The 22,370-nt window shown below is 39.8% G+C and overlaps 1 protein-coding gene and 2 long non-coding RNA genes across 4 annotated transcripts in view; 2 read left to right on the top strand and 1 right to left on the bottom strand.

The window, feature by feature from the left end:
• LOC138923819 (uncharacterized) overlaps positions 1 to 22,370 on the bottom strand; it is an 80,434-nt gene that overhangs the window by 54,522 nt on the left and 3,542 nt on the right. The gene's annotated exons all lie outside the window — the stretch shown is intronic.
• Positions 1,519 to 10,518, top strand: CAV2 (caveolin 2). Of its 2 annotated transcripts, XM_070264274.1 has the most exons (4): positions 1,519 to 1,604; positions 2,053 to 2,799; positions 3,140 to 3,327; positions 8,347 to 10,518. In XM_070264274.1, the coding sequence occupies exons 2-4, from the start codon at positions 2,266 to 2,268 to the stop codon at positions 8,495 to 8,497; spliced, it is 873 nt and encodes a 290-aa protein (XP_070120375.1). In that variant the 5' UTR covers positions 1,519 to 1,604; positions 2,053 to 2,265; the 3' UTR covers positions 8,498 to 10,518. The 2 variants fall into 2 exon arrangements, with proteins under 2 accessions (XP_070120375.1, NP_001107616.1); NM_001114144.2 differs by lacking the exon at positions 1,519 to 1,604 and having other exon boundaries at positions 2,586 to 2,799; positions 8,347 to 10,517.
• On the top strand, positions 13,983 to 20,064 carry LOC138923820 (uncharacterized). Its single transcript, XR_011437967.1, has 2 exons — positions 13,983 to 14,239; positions 19,876 to 20,064. It is a non-coding gene; the product is annotated as an uncharacterized lncRNA (long non-coding RNA).

Genomic DNA, 22,370 nt, shown 5'->3' on the forward strand with positions numbered 1-22,370 from the left:
TTGGGGAGAAAAATAAAAGTGGAATATTGGCAACAGATGTTAGCTCACGGCAAATCCTTTCCTGCACACACACACACACACAAAAGTTGAAGAACGCTTTTTGGAGAGTAATCCTGTGGTGTGGGACATACTAGAGTGTGCACAGCCATTTATAAAGCTCCAATCCACCTCCTCTCTTCTCCCTTTCCTGGTAGATCTCCCCTCCAGTTAGTGGAGACCGGATGCCATTTGCTGTGGTAATCACTCTGGTTTAAACTCCTTGAGAGCAATAGTAACTAATCTTTTCTAAACGTTTACTGATAGGATAAACAAAATAGCTCGTCTCAAAAACTCTTTCGTATTAAAATGGTGAAACAGCCAATAATTTCATCAACATAAGAACCTCATACAGACCCAACCCATTGCAGGGGCAGGATGCTCAATAAAAATTTGTAAATGAATGAACGAATGCATCCTCCTCTTATAAGTTCTGTGCTACACACAACAAACCTAGATGGGTTTCTTTTAACTTAGGTTTTAGAGACATTTGTTCATAGTTATCTATCATTTGCAAATGATTCTATAAGCTGTCCCATTAAAACCATGTTAATTTCACCTTCTTTTGGGCCTCCTACTTGTGATAACTATTGCAAATGTCTTACTAATCCTAACGGGAGTGCAAATGTGATCAGAGGACAAAGTGAAGGAAAGAAGCCCTATTGCGAGATTTTCAGCCACTGCTTAAACCCACTCTAGCACTATGGGAATGACTTTCTTCTTTGGATGAAACATCTTCAAATCTGGGGTTATAATTTTGATGAAAATTAATTTTTACAAAATGTTATTTAGCTGTAAACTCACTTCTTTTCCATTTCCCGGTAATTGATATTACAGATTTCCTTAAGGATTAATGTCTTCTATTCACTTTGATAAACAGTTGTTGGGCAAATAGAGGAGATAGAGAAGTACAGAAAAAGCAACAAGCAGAACGTCTAAGTCATCACCTCGGAATTAACTGAACATAAACAAAATTGGGAAAGAAAAGTAAGAAAGTAGGGAATGGGCAAGCAGGACCACCTCTGGGAGAGGAGGGGCCTGGTGGGCCTGGGATTCAACCGTGTGACACTCTACCGTGTTACAACACTGCCATCCATATGCAGCAGGAGCAGTAGGTAAACTTTATTTAACTATTAGAAATATTGAGTTTTGGCTCCAAAATGTCTTTCCAGTGCAGATCCTGCTCCTTTCTGCAATTTTTGTTTCAAAAATAGTCTTTCTCTTTCAGAAGAAGTAATTCTTCAGACCCAGTTCTCACAAGGGGATTGAAATGTGCAGGAGTTCCAAATGCTCTGTATTCAGCAATACTCCACTGCGTGCCTATAATGTCGTAGGCGCTGAGCAAGCTGCAGGCACCCCTTCAAGTCTAGGATCCATTATTTCGCTTTTGGCAAGTTTTCCCTACTTCCTTTTCCTCCCTCAACCCATGTCTAAGTCCACCAGACCTTAACCTCTCCATGAACCTGCAAACGCCTCCCTTCTAAAAGCTTTTGAGTGAGTAGTCGACAAGCTGGTTCAGCTACTGCTGTAGCTTTATGCTAGAGATTTGTTTACACGGTTCCTACAAGGTAGGTGCGGATGTAGACTGCATCTTAGAGATGCCTGAAATTTTTCAAAAGGGTGTGATTCGAAGAAAAGTAAGGGTTATAATTTAGGTGGGGCGGGGGGGAGGGGGGGGATCAGACCTCCCCTCTGGGTCTGAAGGTGCAAACTCCTAGGGGCAGGGGGCTCACCTACCCAACTCCATATCCACACCGTGCCTCCAGCCGGCTCACATACTCTGTGGGCACTGGGATAGCTGAACAGCTGATGCCCTTGCAGGGTCCCCTGGCACTTGCGGGGGGTCTCCTGGCAATCAAGTGTGTTATGGCTCCTTATCTCATACTGCAGCAGCAACAACGTTGACTGGAAGCGCACTGTGTGTTAGGGACCACGTAATAGTTTTACATGAATTAACTCATTTAATTTTCACGCGGCGGCTCTGTGAAACAGGTACCATCTCTCCCATTTTCTCAGGAGGCAGCTGAGGTTCTAAGAGGCTCAGGAGCACACCCGGTAAACCGTAGAGGCAGGAAGTGAAGACAGACCTTCTGATTCCATATCCCTCGCTCTTCACCACCAAGCTGCCCCTCTCCAGTGAGTCCATCATCCCTGCCAGCTCTCAAGCTTCACAGTTCTGGGTGTCTAGTGATGTGAACCAGGCAGCCCTCTGGCCCTTCTGTGGGCAGAATGCGGGTGCTCATCCCCGTAGCAGGTCTCGCGCGCCTGAGCAGAGCCGGCATGTGCCTGATTGGGACGATTCCCTGCGCTCCCGACCGGGGGTCGGACGGGGACCAACCAGGGAAGGGCGGCGGGGCGAGGGGCTGGAACCACCTCGCTGGCTGCGTCCGGCCCCTGTCCGCCCCCCCTCCCCGCCCCGACTGGGCCGCGGGGCGGAGCTCGGGTCGGTGCCGTGAGCAGGAGCCGGCAGCGGGAAGCGGCCTCCGCCCTGGCCGCACGGGGCGAGGCGAGGCAAGGCGGGGCGGGGCCGCGCGCGACGGGAAGGGGAGGCCGCGCGAAGCCGGACCCGCGCCGCGCCAGCCCGGCTGCAGCCGCCGCGCACCGAGCGCCGCGATGGGGCTGGAGACCGAGAAGGCGGACGTGCAGCTCTTCCTGGACGACGAATCCTACAGCCGCCATAGCGGCGTCGACTACGCCGACCCCGAGAAGTTTGCGGACGCGGGCCTCGACCGGGATCCCCATCGGCTCAACTCGCATCTCAAGGTGAAGCCCAGAGCGGGCCGTAACCTGGGCCTGAGGCTGGCCCAAGCCCCCGCCATGGCCTGGAGATGCGGGCGCCCCCTCTGTCCCCGCCCTGACTCCAGCCTCTCCCGTCGCTACTAGGTCAGCTCCACCGGGTTCGAGACCCGGAATCCATCTGCCGCGGGTCCGCCTGCGTAGCCAGGAATTCTTAGCCAAATTCCTGTGTGCTCACGGTGACCCCGTGAGAGGTGGGGCACCCCAGGCAGGTCCCTTCTTCCTGCTTCTCCCACCTGGAGCGCTCCTGGTTCCCGGGGCGGCAGACTGGGTGACAGTTCGGGATCCCTGAGTCTTGTCTCCGCAGGTGGGCTTCGAGGATGTGATCGCAGAGCCGGTGTCTACGCACTCCTTTGACAAAGTGTGGATCTGCAGCCATGCGCTCTTTGAAATCAGCAAATACGTGATTTACAAGTTCCTGACGGTGTTCCTTGCTATCCCCCTGGCCTTCGTTGCGGGAATTCTCTTTGCCACCCTCAGCTGTCTGCATATCTGGTGAGAATGGGTACACTGGGGTGGACCCACTTTCTGAAACGTAGTAATGTTCTTTGCCACCTGCCCCTTGCTGTCCCTTTCTTCCAGGCTGGCTGCCGGGGGAAGAATGTCCATTAGCTCCCCACGCAGTGGCAAGAACTGGGAGGCCTTGAAAGGCAGTGTGCTTTCTTTAAAATCGTAGGTTGGGTCAGGAGTTTAAACAGAAGCAGCAATGTCCCTCTGTCCTCGGGGGTGATTTTCCTTCGGATGCTGAGGCCCAGCTGACTGTGGAGGTGGAGACCTGGAGGCCATGCTTCCTGCCACAGGCTGCTGTCTCATGGGGCCATGTTATGACTTGTGCCTATGGTTCTGGGCAGGGCTCTTATTTCTTTCATCACCTTTTATTCAGTCACTACTTGTGCTGCGGGTAAAACAAAAATGATCTCTGAGCAGAATGCCCGGGAGATATCATGGGATAGGGATGTCAGACCTAAACAGTGCTATGGAGGGGCTGCTCCAGTCCTGCCACTGGCAAATGGCAAAGATGAGACCAGAAGAGATGCAAAGTTTGTGCAGTTAAGGTGAGGGAGTCCCAGCACAAATGAATGAAAACTCAACTACAGGGTGATGAAATGAGAAAGACTCCAAATGGCTTTTTCACCTATACGGCACAAATGAGAGTGGTATCTAGTTAAAGGGAAAATAAGTATAGAAACCTACTGGACATTGAGAGGATGTTTTGACTAACTTTATTCACTGTCAAAATGCATCATAAAGCTTTGGAGAACATTTCTAAGCATTAAAAAAAAAATTTTAAAGGAAAATGTTATATTTTACCAAGCAGTTTTGTTGTTGTTTTAAAAGATAACCACTTTATTCTGAGAGAAAGAACATTCAGATCATCCCCAGTATGGAAACGCTTGCCAAGCTTGTGCTTTATTTAGGGCAGTTCTGGTGAAATGTATCACTCCAGATGCCTCCATGTCTTTCTTAATCACTTTATATGGTATTGCCCTACTCTAACACATGCTGTGCTCATTGTTAGAAGTTACGAATTTATTCTCCATTCCCCTTTACCATCTGAATCAATTTCTTTAGCCAGTTAGCTACCTAGCTAGTTCAACCAAGAAAATTTATTGAGTGCTTGGTTTGTGCTGAGCATGGACCCAGGATGAATAAGATGTAGGATCTGCCTTCAGCTTACTTACAGCACATCAGGACTGCTGACTAGGTACAAAGCTGGATGCTGAGGAAAACTCAGTTAAATCTGTCTGGGAGGAGGGAGGCGCAGGGAATGCTTTGTAGAGAGCAAAGGGTCTGAAAAAGGCTTTTAAAGGATAAATAAAAATTCAAATAAGTAAAGTATAAACAATGAACATAAATTTAATTTGATCACTAAAGACTGTAAACAACTAAACTATGTTGAAAGTGCTGAAAGACTGCCAGAGGAATGAAAACCTTTGCCTTGATACATGAGCACATCCACAAAAGCCAGATGTATAGTTAGCTCACACTCTGACATTAGCACATGGATTTTTATTTTATTTTATTTTATTTTATTTTTGGTGAGTAAGATTGTCCGTGAGCTAACATCCATTGCCAATCTTCCTCTTTTTGCTTAAGGAAGATTGTCCCTGAGCTAACATCTGTGCCAGTCTTCCTCTATTTTGTATGTGGGTCGCTGCCACAGCATGGCTTGATGAGCGGTGTGTAGGTCTGTGCCCGGGATCTGAACCCAGGAACCCTGGGCCACCACAGCAGAGTGCACAAACTTAATCACTATGCTACCAGGCCAGCCCCTAGCATATGAATTTTTTAAGATACCTAAGTCAACACATAAAATTTCGGATTCCTCATTAACTAAAACCAGTCATCTAATCTCTCTGTTAGTTTTCTCACTTTCAAAAATGTGAAAAAGTGAGTGACCACATAGCATATTGTGAAATGTTGGCTATGAAGCTATTTGGAAATACAGAGTGCCGAATTTCTAGTCACAAAGCTAGGCTTTCCTAAAGTACTTGTGGAAGAACTGAAAACAAGAAGGGTTTCATTTACTAAATGGTGGAAAGATATGAGTAAAAGTATAATTAACCAAATGATGCTTCTCTCCACCTGGCTCTCCTGAGAACAGGAGGCGTTTTTTTGTGTACTGCTTCCCCTGGTGAATCATCAAACCACTTCTTTTTCAGCCACATAAAATGTATTATTTAACTTCAGCTTGTTTGTCAAATTACATTCATGTGAGACATTAATATTTAACCATCATACATTTGTCATCAGGCAGCTATGATTGCAAGTAGAGGAGTAACTTCAAAAACAATGCTTAAAAGTTAGTTTATACCTTGATAACATAGATGTATCATTAATAGATTACATACGCATGATACGATAAAACCAGACTAAGGAGAGGCGTTATAGAAGAGCAAACCATTTGAGTAAGCTTCCTTCTTCCTTTCTTTTTTGGCAGGGGGTGAGGGTTGTTTATTGTTTTACCAAGAATTTGGTGACCAAAGCCATGAAAATATGCAGTAATAGATCTTTGAACCGTGCACGTTGCATCGTCACAACGGATCTGATTTTAGATTCTTTAAACAAAAAAATAACAACAACAAAAACCCAGAACTCAGTCTGATGATGTCCGATCCTAGGCCGAAAGTACGTGCAGTTAGGAACCAGTGAGTTGGTTTGATGCTATACCACGGACAGATTGAGAGAGCTGCTGTTTGGCAACTTATTTGGCAGATTATTGGAATACAGGGGATCATACCAAAGAAATGTGGCTGGAGTTCCCTTACCCCTTATTTTTGCTGGGATGCAATTCAAATAGATGGTCCAACTGATAGAAATGCAGTAGTAGCAATCTCATTTCTAGAGGACCTTTTTATACGGTAAATTGCTGTGACAATGCAATCTGCATGACACTATTGGTAACACAAAACTAAGTAAAACCTCTGTCCATAGGGCTTTATTATCCAATGATGAATATATAATCTTACAAATTGTAAGATTTATTTAAGAAGTGTTTGGTTGGCCACATTGGGCCTCATCCAAGTTTTGGGTCATTCTAAATTGCCCGGAGTTTCAGAAGGGAAACTATTTGAGATGTTGAGAACACAATTTAAGTTTGACATCAGAGGATCATTGGATCCTCTGTGAGAGAATAAAGTGAGAGAACAACTTAAAATGAATTCACCACATTCTGTGAACTGAAGTTCTCAAATGTGGACAACCACACTTTGCTGAAGTGGAAAATCCATTTTCGTTCTGTGCTTAATTCTGGAAAGTGCATTATATTCTGAGTGAAGTAGATTTGGTTAGGAAGCATTCTGATCTCAACTTCAGTCTTGTAGTATGTCAATTTGAGATTATTTTGTTATCATTGTTTTCATTATATATTCTGACTTCAAAATCGTTATACTTGTTAGTCATTATAATGACAGCATCATATGGACAGTTCAATGGTGCAGAATAAATATTAATCCTGATAGCCAGTCTGTAAGATTTCCTCTTCTTGTTTTAATTTGTAGTGATTTGCCCAAGGCCACATATCAAGTGAGAAACATAATGGGATAAGAAGTCAAAATTTGTCATCATTCAGATTTCTGTTCAACTATTTAGCTCTGAAACACCCAGTAGTTAATTTTCTTAAAAAATTGCTTCAAGTCGGGGCTGTGGCCCCGTGGCCGAGTGGTTAAGTTCGCGCGCTCCGCTGTAGGCGGCCCAGTGTTTTGTTGGTTCGAATCCTGGGCGCGGACATGGCACTGCTCGTCAGACCACGCTGAGGCAGCATCCCACATGCCACAACCAGAAGGACCCACAACCAAGAATAGACAACTATGTACTGGGGGGCTTTGGGGAGAAAAAGGAAAAAATAAAATCTTTTAAGAAAAAAAATGCTTTATAAAAAAAAAATTGCTTCAAGTCTTTAGCACTTGGAACAAAACACAAGATAAATATAATCTGTGTAGATAGTCAATATGAATAATTCAGTATTCCAAAAATATCTCAATCAATCAGACGGTTGCCTGACCCTCCCTTCACTTTGGGCTAAGTACAACGGACCTTTATGTAAGTCGCATTTTAATAGCAAACCAAGAAAATCAATCTTACTTCCTGTGCCCACCCAGGTAATAATAAAAATTCCATTGAGGCCACCAGCAATGCCTGAGAATTCACAAATCCTTTTGTGTTCAAAGGGCACTACTACAACAGAGGACATTATTCAGAGGATTACATAGAAAATTAACCAGCCTAAGGAATATGAGAATATGCAGTTATCTTAAGAAAAATTAATTTCATACAGAAAATACATACAGAAAAAATAATTTCAAGATAGTCTAGTTTTTCTTGTCTAAGAGTTCTAACATAATTGTAGGGCTCTTTTAACTATACCTCACAGCCCTTTTCAATGTATGTAATTACTATGAAAAATTAATAATATAAAACATAACTATGCTAAATTCACTTCAACTCAAACATTTACTAAGGATCAAGGATGTCCTTACTTAAAGAGCTTACATTCTAATAGGAAAGACAGAAATATAAGCATCTATTTGTGATACCTTCCGGTAAATTTGAGGATTAAGAAGTTTGCATTAGTACTTTAGAAGCACAAAAAAGGAGTATCCAGCCCAGCCTGGTCCAGTGGGGAGGGAAGTGGAATGAGGCAGCAAGAAAAGCTACCACGGAGTGGAAGCTCAAGGAAATAAGAGCAGTTAAGCAGGTTAATATTTAGGGGCAGAGATCAGTTGGTTGAATGTACTGTTTTGTTTTGCTTTCTTTTTGTTTTCCTTTTTCAGATAGCATGCCACCAATAGACAAAATATTAGGGTTTATCATCCACGTGCTTGTTTACTTTTTTAAGCAACGCATCTTCCGTGCATCTTATCACTATGTGGGTCACTGTTCATTTATTTGTTTCAAATGTTCAACCAAATTTTGTTGAATTAGGCCATTATAGCTTCTCTAGCATGTGCAAGAGTCAGTGGCCTTATCTGGTAACACTAATAATCCTTACACATCTCTCTTCCTCTGTTCCAGGATTATAATGCCTTTTGTAAAGACCTGCCTAATGCTCCTGCCTTCAGTGCAGACAATCTGGAAGAGTGTGACCGATGTCGTCATTGCCCCATTGTGTACAAGCGCGGGACGCAGCTTCTCTTCTGTCAGCTTACAACTGAGCCACGACTGAACACTCGGACCCCAGGTCTGGAGATTTAGATACTGTAATACTTCTTTGTTGTTTTAACATAAAAGCACTACTGTACTGTTCATCCCCCAACTGTTCCAATTAAGAAAACTATTAAGATGGGCAACCACGCTTAGAAATGTTTATTGGCAGATCTTTTCAAATAATGTTTTTCTAAATAATAGCCAAGATTTCATATCTAACTTTATAACCAGAATTATACAGTAGGTTGGCAACACTTAATTTTAAAGGCAGGCAGTTTTTGCTTTAGTACAAAAGTATACATATTATTATGATGAATTTTTAATGATCAAAGGACAACTGCTCACAAAAATATGGGATTTCTTATTTTTCTACTCCAGAAGTAATACTTTTAAAATTACCTTTGCAGATAAAGTCTTGGGAATACTTAGAGATAAGATATACAGGTATCCTAGAAATTGCAGTAACGAAAGTATACAGTGGTAATAGGGGCTATCAAATATAAAAAACAAATAAATGTGAAAATAGGTTCATGAAAATGTGTTCCTTTAAAGAAGGTATTGTTAACCTACAGACCTATTTAACAAGATGTTTCATTTTACTGTATATTTTGTACTTATTGTAAATGTTGCTCTAATCAGATTGCTTTCGAGCACTTTTATTATATTTGTTATCTTGTTGAACTAATATATAGAATGAAAAAATGTATGTCCCATGAAGAACGTCATTGTTGAGATTACACTGTCTTGATTATGTAAGCATATATATCTTTTTGGGGACTAGAATGTAAAAGAATGATATGCAAGGCTTTTCTTTCTAACTTTTTCAATCAAAATCCTGAAGTGTTTTATGGCTGTTGTTTATCTGGCTGTGATCTTAAAATGATCTAGATTTATTTGGTATTTCATCTGGAAGATGCTTTCTCTCTTGTAGTTAGAAATTAACCTGTATTCTGCAGTCCTATTACTGTTTCACTTTACCTTCAAGTAATACTGGTGCTATTTAATAACATTTTATAATAAAAGCTATTTCTGACACTTAAGTATGATTTCAACTACAGTGCTTCATGGAGAGAAACTTACAGGAGAGTTGTCAACTTGTTGGATCCATGCTACTGAGTTGTCTAATACGGGTTTTGTTACAGAGTATAAAATTATTCTTATCATGTTTGAACTGTAGAGTCCTACGTCAATGTTATGAATCACTGTTTTTTAAAAAATCTCATTATTCCAAAATGATAGGCATGTGCAAGAGATGTCTGTGATGTCAATGGTTACTATTATTTACACATTTTAAAAAGTGTATAAATGCTCAAATTTCAGAATTACTATGAATTAAAATTCCTTTGAATATCTTCATAGGTGACAAATCTTATTTTTCCAAGTTGCCAGGACTGGTGATTATAAAGGATGATTAAACTGGAATACTGTTGGGGACTAAAACAAACGAATGATTAAATTATGAAACTCATAGCCTTTTGAAGGTACCTATAAAAGAGACTTTTCAAAACTGCCTTAGGCCGTTGTAGCATCCTTGGAAAAGACTCAGGATCACTTCCGGAAAGCACTGCCACTCATTTGACTGGACAGATTTTATTACATTAGTTAAAAAGGTCAATCAGTCTCATGACTTTATAGTTAGACCTTGTATTTAAAGTGTCTTAAAAAAATATCTGGATGAGTTGATCGGCCAAAAGTATTTGATTAATAAAATATCTATTTAAATAAATCATGAGCTTCCATCTTTTCAAATAACTATTGGGAAGTTTTAAAGCCAAAATACATACACATAGTCATATAACAAAACCTATTAACTTTTAACAAGTGATACGTATGATTTGCTTATTTCTGAATAGCATTGATTACTTTCGAAATGAATTTTAATTAAGATTTGCCATTAAGCCCTTTATTTAGAAGACTGAAATTTAGTACGAGGTGGATCTAGGTTGCATGTGCACATATGTTGGTTCTTTTGTTTGGGGGTGGGGGAGATGTAGATGATGAGACTTTCCCAGTATCCGTAATAAACTTTCTGAAAACCCATAACATGTGTTTATTGCTTTTATTACATTAGATAGCAAACTTATCAATAAAGAACTTCTTTGAACTAGTTTTTACTTTATTTAAAACTCATAATAAATGAAAATATATGAGTTATTGCTTATTCAGGAATGTATTTGTGAAAAATTATGAGATTGGTAATTTAATTCTTTGTTTTCCCAGCACTGAAAGAGGTTCCCTATAAATTTTTCTATCGTTTGATGAATAGAACGGAATAGTTTGTTCACCAACCCACCATACTTCTAAAGTCCCTTGCTAATCCTAAGTAAACTGGTATTTCTGTTTTCAATTTTTTAAATAAGAAAGTAAAGCAATATAAATCACATGAACTTGGATACCGGTACCGTGAAACCAGACTAGAGTCCAAAATTATTTTTGGAAAGTGAGTATGTGAAGAGTAGCTGCTGATATCGGCATACATTTTCTTGTTGTCAGTTATCTGGAAGAATGACTAACCTCTAATAATAAGGCAGGTGTTTGGCTTTTTAAAATATTCTTTAAGTTTCAAAGAACTTAAAAAGTTCCATTTTCAATAGTCATCCACATCTTGGTAATTTACTTAGATGCCTTTTTTGGGAGGCTGTTGCAGGGCAGTGAAAAGAGCCCTGCCCTCCAGGTCAGGCATCTGGATTCCAGTCTCAGCAATGCCATTACTGAGGTGCATCACCCCCTGCAAATGGTTTAACTCAGGGTCTCAGTTTTTCTTATCTTTAGTGAAAGGAGTGGACTAAAGGATCTCTCAGGAGCTTCCCATCGCAGGTCTCTCTTTGACTTCAGTAGGATGAAGACTTGCCTATGTGTCTGCAAACCAAGCTAGCTGTTCAGACCAGGAATTTTTAAAAATCTTGAATTTTCTATCAATTAGAGGGCTGATATGCTATAAATACAATAATTAATGCATTCACTTTTCACTGGTCAGTTGTTTGTGCAACTGTGTATGTGGCTTTGATCATTCATGACAAGGATTCCTAGATTTCTAACAATTCTGAGTCTGTATTATTGTGACATTTTCTCCAAGAATAATGTTACTCTATATTTTAAATTAATTAAAATGTATTTTAGCTGAGGACTTTTCTAGCTGCTAGGATCGCTGCTAGACCCCCGTAATCATCGCCATCGTCATCTTTTGCCTGGCGAGTTGCCACGGCCTCACTCCCAGCCTTCACCATGATCTTCTCCAGTCCATCTTCCCTTTCTAAAAAAGTGATCCCATCAAGACTCCCATGTCTGTAGGCGATAGTAAAATGATCGCTTGTATGTGCTGCCCTTAAAATAAAAGTCCAAACTCTTGGGGGCCGGCCCCGTGGCTGAGTGGTTGAGTTCGCGCACTCTGCTGCAGGTGGCCCGGGGCTTTGTGGGTTCGAATCCTGGGCATGGACATGGCACTGCTCATCGAGCCACACTGAGGCAGCGTCCCACATACCACAACTAAGAATATACAACTATGTGCCTGGGTGCTTTGGGGAGAAAAAGGAAAAAAATAAAATCTTTAAAAAAAAAATCCAAACTCTTGAGCAATGTATCCAGGGCCTTCACTATCTTCATATAAAATCTTGCGCAAACCCCTATTATCACTTACCACCTGGTCAAACCAACCCCATTAACTAACCCTCTGGACTGCCAGTTAGGTCTTTGAGAACCAAAAACATCACCCTCTCTGTTTCCTGGGATTCCGAAATGGTGCGCAGCACTTAGCGAGTTCAATCAGTATTTTCTGAGTGAATGAATGACTACAGGAATAAATATCTGGAGCAAACTTGGGATGATTGCAGAGCTGGGGTGGGAATCACATTTTGACTTCACAGTTTTCTTCATTTGCAATAAGAGTTTAAAATGTACTGATTCTAATAAGAATTTCCTTCTCACTATTTTCTCACTCATGAATCATTAAGTTGGGAAAACTAAACTAAACTAAACTAAAAGTAAAGCATATCAGGTGTATTTGATCCTTTGGGGTAATGCTGTCTTTACTCTCAATTCTCCTGTTAGAAACTTATTTTCACATCTTCAGGGATACAAAACACTAGCTCTTAGAAACTCACTAGGAAACATACTTTCTGGCATTTTAGAATGTTGCTATTTCTCTTCCTATCCTATTTCCCATTTTGAAGTTTATAATACTAAAAGATTGTTTTTATAGAATTTTACATTTTAGAAAACGCAGTCCCATACGATGTCTCATTTGAATCCCAGGACAAATTAAATACCATAATGGAGAAATCATATAAGTAATGGCTCAGTTTCTTTGGCTTGCAACTTTGTCATTTTAGAATGTTTATTTAAGATAACAAGAGCTTAAAGAATTTTTACAAGGTGATATATTACTTTAAGAAAGTAAAAACAAAAAATAGGTAATGCTGCAATGAAAAAATACCACCACTAATGCAATTTATCAGAGTTTGGTCTATTTCCTTCCTTCTAGGTATATATGTGTGTAGGGAGACAGGGAAGGAATTGTAAGAGGATGAAGCAGAGGATAAGGATACACTACATATTCAGGTTATATTCTTTTGGAATAAAAATAATTTGGGCTTCCATAATTTAATCATCCCAATTTCTTCTCCCTGTTCACTCTCAAAAAGCAAAATGAAGGCACCCTTTGTTGCATTTTTAAGTCATTTTTGTATCCACTCCTCAGCTTCTTTCTTCAGAGTGTATCTGAACTGCCACCATTGGAACCTTACACCTTGATGTTTGTTTAAGTGAAAGATACCATGGATGCAGTAACATTTCAATCTATTAGCAATTATCCATTACTTCAGTATGAGTGGATGACCTGAGAAGGGAACCCAAGCACGAGGGTCTTGAGCTGAGCACCATATGAAAGCACCAGACACTGATTAAAAGACATGCCACCAAAGAGAAAGTCAGGACAGAAAAGGGAAATAGGAGGCTCCAATGACACAATCGTCACCCCTCACACCCCTGCCCCAAACCCGAGTGAAGGAGACAGTGGAAGTTGAATAGGGGTGGAAGCAGTTGAAGTCAGTTAAAGACTTCTTTCTTCCATAAAGGAAAGTTGCTTATGTCTCACTGAATGAAAAGGGCCCTAGGAGGGGGCATGAGGGCTCTGCTAGAACCATGTGCCCTAAAGACAGTGCAGAAGAGCAAAAGTTAAAATGAAAACTAAACTACAACTTGTGACCATCTGTCTCTCTTCTGTCTCACCTCTCTGTGCTGTTGACTACTGCAGTGTATCTGTGGCAAAGAAAGACCATGCAGCAGTAAAAGAAATCAGAGGACACCACTTCAACAATTATCCAAAAATAGGACAGAGACACCTATCTGCCTGCACTTAGACGTGTTAGGTCACTCAGCTTGGCTGCATGGCTGGAGAAGTCATTTTGCCATTATAGGAAAAGGTAGGGGTGGAGAATGATGAGAGAAAGGAAGAGAGATGACTCAGAGCGGGAAACGGCACGTAACCAAGGGAAATTATTTCTCCCAGACGTAAATGGATCAGGAAGAGATGGGAGCAACAGGTCATCTTTGGAGCATTCTTTTCTTTCCCTGCCTCTGAGTAACTTGTCATCAAGCACCTGCCAGTAACAAAAGGGGAGAGAAGGGCAGTAAGCAGGACCTGCTTCTCTAGCTGAATGGCACACCAGTTCCAGCCAACTGCTGGCTCAGCTAACTGGGACAGTGAAACAAGGAACCATTTGGAAAGTTGCAGGGATAAACACACCATTTCCCAGTGAGACAAGTAAGTGGCAAGGATTAACACACTTCTTTTACTTAGGAGGAAGCTGGTTGGAATCCTTCATGCTTCTATCATTGAGAGAATTCTGATGACCGGTACAAGCAATAGCATTCCCATTGTTGAGCATTGATTACCTGCTGAGAATTTATTTAATCTGCACAATAACCCTATGATATGAGTTCTATTATCATCCCTATTTTTCAGATGAGGAAACTGATGCCCTGCAGGGGAGGGATTTTCCCAAAATCATACTGGGAGTCAGGATTTCAGCCAAGAGAATCTGATACCAGAGTCCAGTCTTTTAATCACTACAGAGATGATTTGCTTTTTGTAGCATGTGTGGACAGCTGTTCTAATGACTTCTTCTCCTTTCCAGCCAAAATTTCCCTTTGCATTCATCATTCAGTCATGTCACCTTTCCTGCTCTGAAAAGTACTTCCTTTTCCTTTCTCCCATCTATGGAGTCAATTCCAAGTCCGCAGTGATGAGAGCTCCTGCCAAGCTGGTACCTGGGTTCTCTGTAGCTTCCTCCCTCTGCCCCCTTCTAATCCCTGAGCTCTCTCCCAGCCCTACACCCTGCTTTTCTGGGCACACTCTTTACTTCCCTTTATGACCTGTGCTCTAAGCCCTACACTCCAGCTTAGGTCAGAAAAACATTTTCAAATGCCATTATTCCTACATTTTGTAAATTTTGTAAAAATTCACTATCTTTAACAAAGATTTCCATAATAAGTATCAAAAGCACAATGATGATAATTCTCCTAGAAACCTTAGCACATAAAATATTAATAATTACTGTAATAATGTCCATTTAAACTAAGCATATATTTTTTCTAGACAGAGGACATATTTTGTATCTTCGTTTGGTTGGAAATTCCTTGTCAATTGGTACACCTTTTAATATGTTATCCAATCTTAGTGGCGGTTATTTTATCTTGGAAATCCCAGGGAAAACCATATATAAATTTATTTTCCTCCTAGAGGATGATTTTCTCATGATAAATTTTCAGAAGCAGAAAAACTGAATTGCAGTAGACAAACATATTAATGACTAGTCGTATATTGTCATACTACTTTTCAATAGGTTTGTACAATTTATAATTGCACTAGCAGTGTATGTGTGATAGTGTATCTACTCATTATCAGCATTTGTATGTATTTATATCAGTAAAAAGTTATATATACACAATTTTTACAAAGGTATTATGTGGTTAATGGAGCAACATTATAGTATTCTATTTTGCACATATAAAATTTAATAAACATTTTTCTATAGTGATAATGAGTACTGTGACCCCATGCTCATTTTTTCCCCTAATTTTCATTATATTCACATCTTATACAGTAATGCTGTCTGTGCTTTGCAATAATGGATACCCCGACCCCCTGTCATGGGGCACAGAATTTGTATTTCCCAGTATTGGCAATGGTTAGCATAGATCCATCCACTCTTCTCTTCCTTTCCTCTTTCTCCTCCTCCCCACTGTCATGAAGTCCAGTGAACTGAATATTTTAGATGGCTTTGAAGGGTGAAGGTTTACAAGGTTTTGCTATGAGACAAAGAAAAACTTATTGAACCACACAATGTGCTCTTGTTATCTTTAGAACTTAGTCTTAAATGATCTAACAAAGTTTAATATTCTTTTGGATTGAAACTTTGTAAACTACAATGCACCAAAATAAATCACCAAGTGAACATGTCCGCAATGGCAAATATATATATATATGTTTTTGGTAAGGAAAATTGGCCGTGAGTTAACATCTGTTGCCAATCTTCCTCTTTTTGCTTGAGGAAGATTGTTGCTGAGCTAACATCTGTGGCAATCTTCCTCCTTTTTGCATGTGTGATGCTGCCACAGCATGGCTTAATGAGCTGTGCATAGGTCCACGCCTGGGGATCAGGGGCCTCGAACCGTGGTCTGCCCAAGCGGAGCTCGTGAACTTAACCACTAAGCCACTGGCCAACCCCAACGGTATACATTTTTTACATCCATATTTGCTCACAAAATGACAGCAGTAATCAATATCAAAATAGGGAGTAATATTGAAAATGCGAAGTCATGAGACTGGAATATATAAAAAGAAACATAAGATGCAACCAACACTTCCTCTCCGGTCTAGATATGACCTTGCTGAGGCAATCACTGGAATAGCATGCATTATTTAAGGTTAGATAATATACACAAAATAAAAATCTCCGCAGAATAGCTAGCATATTCAATCAATTTCATGGGCTCTCTGTGCAGGTGCTATGCAGTGAGCGGAAGGGGTGTGGGAGGGACATGATCAAAGCACTGGGAATAAAACATTAAAAAATCATTTGTTACCATGTAGAAGAAACAAGTGAGCAATCAACTGAATTATTTATACATTTTTTATTTAGATGAGCAAAAGATCCTATGATGATTTTTTTTTTTTTTTGAGGAAGATTAGCCCTGAGCTAACATCTGCTACCAATCCTCCTCTTTTTGCTAAGGAAGACTGGCCCTGAGCTTTATATTTCTTTAAACATTTCCATGATTTTATGATTCTTAGAGTTTAAGAAATATTCAGAATTGAAAAAGAAAAGCCCCTTGGCCTTAAAATCTGCCATGAAGTCTGCCCAGCATGAAATGCTTCAAGGTGTAGGGTGGGTTTGGGCTACGTTAAAGCAGTCCCTAAGAAACTGCTCTGTCTTAAAAAGTTGACAGACCAGTGCAGCCTCAACCCTTGCCATGGACCAAGACCTTTTTCGTGTGGCTAATGGGAGAGTTTAATATAGCTCAGGCCCTTTCGTAGCAAATAAACACAAATATTATCTTGGCTGGTGCCTACTTTGTCATTTTTGATTTCACATTCCAAGAAGACTTCAGTTTATAGAAAAGGAAAGAACTGCCAGTTCTCTGCAAGCAAATTGGCCAACTTAGCTTGTGGGGTTCCCCCTTAAATGAGGCTTCCTTCAATTTGCTTACAAATATTTCTTTCATAGTATGTTACTTCCTCTTGCGGAGCTGGGATTCCCTGTAAGTCATCCAGGCTTCAGTTCGAGTGCTCTTCCCATGATGTAAAGTCTCTTTCATGCATGTATTTGTGGGAGATTTTCTTCATTCGTGGTCCTTATACAGGAGAGTGGTATTTGCTGACAAAACTTCTGCCTTTCAAAACGCCTTCAGAGAATGTGCATTTTCAAGTTTCCCCTAGATCGCTGCCTCTCAAAGTTTAATGTGCTTACAGGTAACCTGGGGATCTTGTGAAAATGCAGATTTGGATTCAGTCAATCTGGAATTGGGCCTGAGATTCTGATTTCTAACAAGCTCCCAGGCAATACTGATGCTGATGCCGCAGGTCTCTGGACCACACTTCCAGTAGCAAAGCCCTAGTAATTAGTTGGAGTAAGACACACAGAGAGATGAAGTAGCTGCAGATAGAGAACAGAAGAAACTGACAGATCATTTGTTTGGTCCTGTGAAAAGATTCTATGCTCCGGCCTATAATTATAATCCCCCACACCTGTTTTGAAACATTCACATTCCCTTTAAAGTAAGCTGAATTGATTGAAAGCAAAGCCAGCAGTGCAGAATTAAGCCCATAGTCCAGTATGTACAAAAGCTGATGTTGCAGACACAAATTTTCTCTGGAATTAGTAAAAAAAAAAACAAAAAAACCTCGCCATATGATTATAAGAAAGTAAAGTTCTCTGTAAAGACAAAACCACTTAATGAATGGTCTGGTCAATATGAACTTAGACTTTTTAAAGCATGAAATACTTTATGATTAAACATCATTGCCTTGAAGGGAGGAGTGGCTGTAGAAATAAATTTCCCCCAGGTAAAAGCAACTCCTGGTAAATAGTTTATTTACTAGGGAAAGAGCCAAAAGGAAAGAGAGTTTCCTTTGTTAAATAATGGAGCTCTGACTTAAAGCCAGATGGGTTGGTTACAAAACAAAAGGCTTTTGTGGAAGACTGCTCCCAAATATTTACATTAACTTAAAAAAATATATGGAAGTTTATATCTCCCTTTAATTTTTGGTAGCATTCAGGGGCTATTGTTATTTTCATTTTTTATCATTTCATTATAGTTAAAATGGAATTTTAAAATCGTTTGTTGAGATAAAATGTAATGTTCTAATATGCTGTTTAACACTCTGCTGGTATACTATAAAATGCTAAATATCTCATATATATTATATTACATTATATCTTATCATATTATATTATATTTTGTTGTCCTACTAGGTTTTCTGAGAGTTAGTCATACTTTGGATAAGATTTATGGAGTTTCCATATTTCTGAAGGGTGGTAGTAATTTTGTTTCACTTGAATAGGAGGAAATGTAGTCATTGTCCTCATATCTGAATATTTGACTTCTTTCAACTAGATGTAATGTAGTAATCTGGCTCACCACCTGACCCCAGTTTTTCTGAAAAGTGCTATGCCCAAGGCTTATGTTAAATATTTTCAGTCTTGGATTAGATAAGAGTGTAATTATTACTTTCATTATTGATATAAATCTACCTAGATGAAAGAGTGAGCCAAATATTTATTTACCTCTCATTTCATGCTTTCTGAATGCATTATCCCTTGATTACATAGTATTGGCTCTAAGTTTGGACTAAGACCTTCTCTATTCAAAGAATGCTAGAACAATTATTTGGGTAGGGCTATTATAATTCAGTTATTAAAATAGTCGAGGTAGGTAGATCACCCAATTTCACAGCAATTACTTTGATTTCTTACATGTCACCATGATGAGATGATGTACTGAACCTGGAATTTTGCATGGACTCTTAAGCACAAGTAAAAAAGAACTCGGTGTGATTCGCTTTTGTTTATCACATAGCATTTTCTCAATATTTAGATTTACTTTTAAGCTGACAAATCAGGTTGTTTCTATGATTTTGTTTTTAATGTAACTTGTGAAAGAAAATAGCTCAAAATAATTTTGCATATAAAAATAGTAAGGCTGTAAGTTTTTACCTACTTTTAGAAACAAATTTTGCTACGTTTTCATAGAAAATCACAAGTTTCATCAGATTTAGTTCTAACCAGAATAATAATAATAATAATAATAATAACAATAATAATAATAGGGATGACAATGATAACAAGATGATGGCCTAGTTTTTTGAAAGTGAGGTAAATTGTTAACTGCCTTGAAAATTACATTCTAATTTAAGGGAAGAGAATTTATCTTGTGATCTGTCTAGGTCCCTCTCTTCAAGGCCCTCTGTCAAGCATCGTATTTCAAAATCTTCAAATATAGAAGTTTGCACTTAATTTAAGATTAAGAGTTTTTTTTGTTACCAACTGTTTAATGGAAAGATTTTTAATACTGTATATAAAACTTTCTGAGAATGAAATAAAAAATGGCAAAAGGGTATATATCTCTCAATAATTAGATTAAAACATGGAAAATTGAAATCCAAAACTAGTCCCTAATGACCAACACATTTGACGTAGATTTGGGTTCTTCACACTTTCCTGCATTCTCATCCTTGCCATGGCCTCATCATTAATGGAATTTACTTTCCCAACCCTTGACTTTGGGCTGGGTCACGTGACTTGCCTTAGCCAACAGAACAGGGCAGAAGTGACAGCGTGCCATTTCCAAGCTAGGCTTCTAGGAACCTTGCACATTTTTCCTTCTCCTCTTATGCAGCTGCTACTTCTTGGCTCATGAGAAAAACCTGCCCCAACTAGCTTGCTGGTCTAAGGAGGATGAGAGACCCATGGAACAGAGCCAGATTTGCAGTGAGAAGCAGAGCTGCCCCAGCCACCCCAGCCCAGATCAGCTGAGCCCTCGCCACTCACCTCCTAGATCAGTAAGAATAAACGGTTGTTCTTTAGAGCCACTGAGTTACGTAGTACTTTATTTATGCCAAACTATTGTAGCAATAAGTGGTTGATACACCCTAAAATTCAGTTTTAAAATATGTGTTGGATATATAACAAAAAAGTGTCGGTTCACATCATCTTTCACTTTTAATTAGCTATTGTGATATCACTCAGACATAGCCATAAAGCCTTACCTGCCCTGATTTTATTCAATACAACTATACCTTTACCAATTTCAGTTAGGATGAAAATAATTGTACTTTTCGAAACAAGGCTTGCTACTCAAAAGTTTTCCCAAGAATTAACCTTCTTTCAGTCATATTAAGTTACCAGTCAGAATGATTTGGTCTTGAATAACAAAAGATTTGATAAGAAAATTATAAAGTAAACTGACATAGTGAGAGCGAAAGGCCAAACATATTGTTCCACTGTTAATATTTTGAGTTAATTAGAAAGATAAAAGCCTTAATGCAAGGCTATCATGAAACATAAATATTGGCAGAAGTTCTAAAATTATATCTTTGGAAGGGGAATTAGAGGGTTTGTTCTAATTCAGAAATACCAGATAGATCCTAAGAGATGTTACTGGCAAAATCTTGACAGAATTTGGTTGAAGGGAAAAAGGAGAACTGGTGAATGGTGACACTTTTGCAATGTTCTCTGATGTTCTTTTCTAGATGCCCATGGAGACTTCCCCTACCCAACCCTCCAACCCCTCATCGCATGCCTAGGGAAGGATTATTGCAGCAGAAAAGCAGAGATAAGAAGAGACAAGGTTTTCTTGATTCCAAAAGCCTTGGTCCTGGGGGAATTCAGGGCATTAAAAAATTGTTGGGTGCTATAAGGGCAGAGCTTCCTGCTCAAGGAAGAGGAAATTGGGAAAAGGAGCAAAGTAATTTTTGATACATGTGTGTCACTCTCACAGGCCCAGATCAATTAGGAGGATCTAAGAGTAAAGATACTTGTGCCTCCCGTTTCTGGGTAGTGCCCATGAAGGTAGCAACTCCCTGGAGTTTCTCTGCATTGTGGCTGGGCATTATTCTGCGCTCTACACCACACTCACCATGACAGGATCCATGACCCTGCATCCCGCCTGCCCACTCAGCTTCATTAGACTTGCACAGAGCCCCAAGAAAGGACAGAAGTGGTAAAAAGTATTTCTAGCCCTAAGGGTCATACTGAATGAGCTTGAAGGACAGTGTAACAGTTTCCTGAATGGATCAACGACCAGGGACAGACAGGGTGATGTCCTTACCAGCAGATCCAAGACATACAGCTAAGGAAGAGACTTTTCTCTACAGACCCACCCACCCAAGGAATTGCCATTCCTTGGCAATTCATAAGCCCCTGGAAGTTAGATGCAAGCCAAAGAAAATGGAAGAAACTAGGAATTGACTGACATAAAGGTTCTGCCACCTGAAGGAATGGGGATTGGTAAAAGAAATTAAGTTCAGTTAGAAAAAAAGAAAAAGTTACTTCTCACAAGAGACTTCAATAGTACTTATGATGTTTTCCGCTTTAATAAATCTGAAGCAAATAAGGCAAAATTATATTATTTAATCAAGCTTGATGGTGGGTGTTCATCATTAGGTAAATGCCAATTACATTTTTCATTTTACAAATGTGGAAAATGGAGCCAACAAAGAAACGGTATAAAAAGAGTACTTTCTCAGCCATCTTGGACAGAAAGATTCTTCAAATGTAGAAATAGATGTTAATTTTTTTAAGAAAATAATTAGAAAAAAATCATTTAAAATACTCAAAATAGAAAGACCCAAACCGAGGAAGATTCCACTGGGGCCTTCAAGCAAGAACAGGGATAAGAAGAAATCAGCTGATGAGATGTCTTCCCCTAGAAAGCCATTTCTGTGTGTAAAATAAAAGCTATGGAGGGAGAAATGGTAGGAATGGGAAGAAGGCCCAAGGGAATTCGGCAGATGGGGATGAACAGAGGAAGGCGTGTGAGGCCACGATGGTGAAAACAGGATAAACATTCAGCTGAACACAAAGACTGTGAAAATATTGACATTTGTATACTTGCATGTAAACAGCTACACTCTGAAATGCACCCCCTCCCTTCTCACCCTTCTCCTAAGGGCCCCCAACCTCCCAATGAGCCAGCAACTAGCCAGCAGGACTCTAAGGCACAGCTCCAGAGCTGTGACCCAAGTCTGGAATGACAGCTGGGTGACTCTGCCATACTGGTTATTACATTTTTTGTTTTTATATATATCACACCAAGTGATAATCCCTATTATGAACCAAGCTATACACCCTTTTCTGAACTCCTCGACAAAGTCACGTTTGGGCAGTCTCAGG

Source organism: Equus caballus, chromosome 4 (genome assembly GCF_041296265.1).
Source record: "Equus caballus isolate H_3958 breed thoroughbred chromosome 4, TB-T2T, whole genome shotgun sequence".
In the NCBI taxonomy this organism is placed as follows: Eukaryota; Metazoa; Chordata; class Mammalia; order Perissodactyla; family Equidae; genus Equus; species Equus caballus.

Bases quoted from the DNA above. Each gene is read 5' to 3' on its own strand.
- CAV2 (XM_070264274.1), top strand. From the start codon at position 2,266: ATGCGGGTGCTCATCCCCGTAGCAGGTCTCGCGCGCCTGAGCAGAGCC. The intron at 2,800-3,139 runs GTGAAGCCCAGA...TTGTCTCCGCAG, and splicing joins GGCTCAACTCGCATCTCAAG to GTGGGCTTCGAGGATGTGAT. The intron at 3,328-8,346 runs GTGAGAATGGGT...CCTCTGTTCCAG, and splicing joins CTCAGCTGTCTGCATATCTG to GATTATAATGCCTTTTGTAA.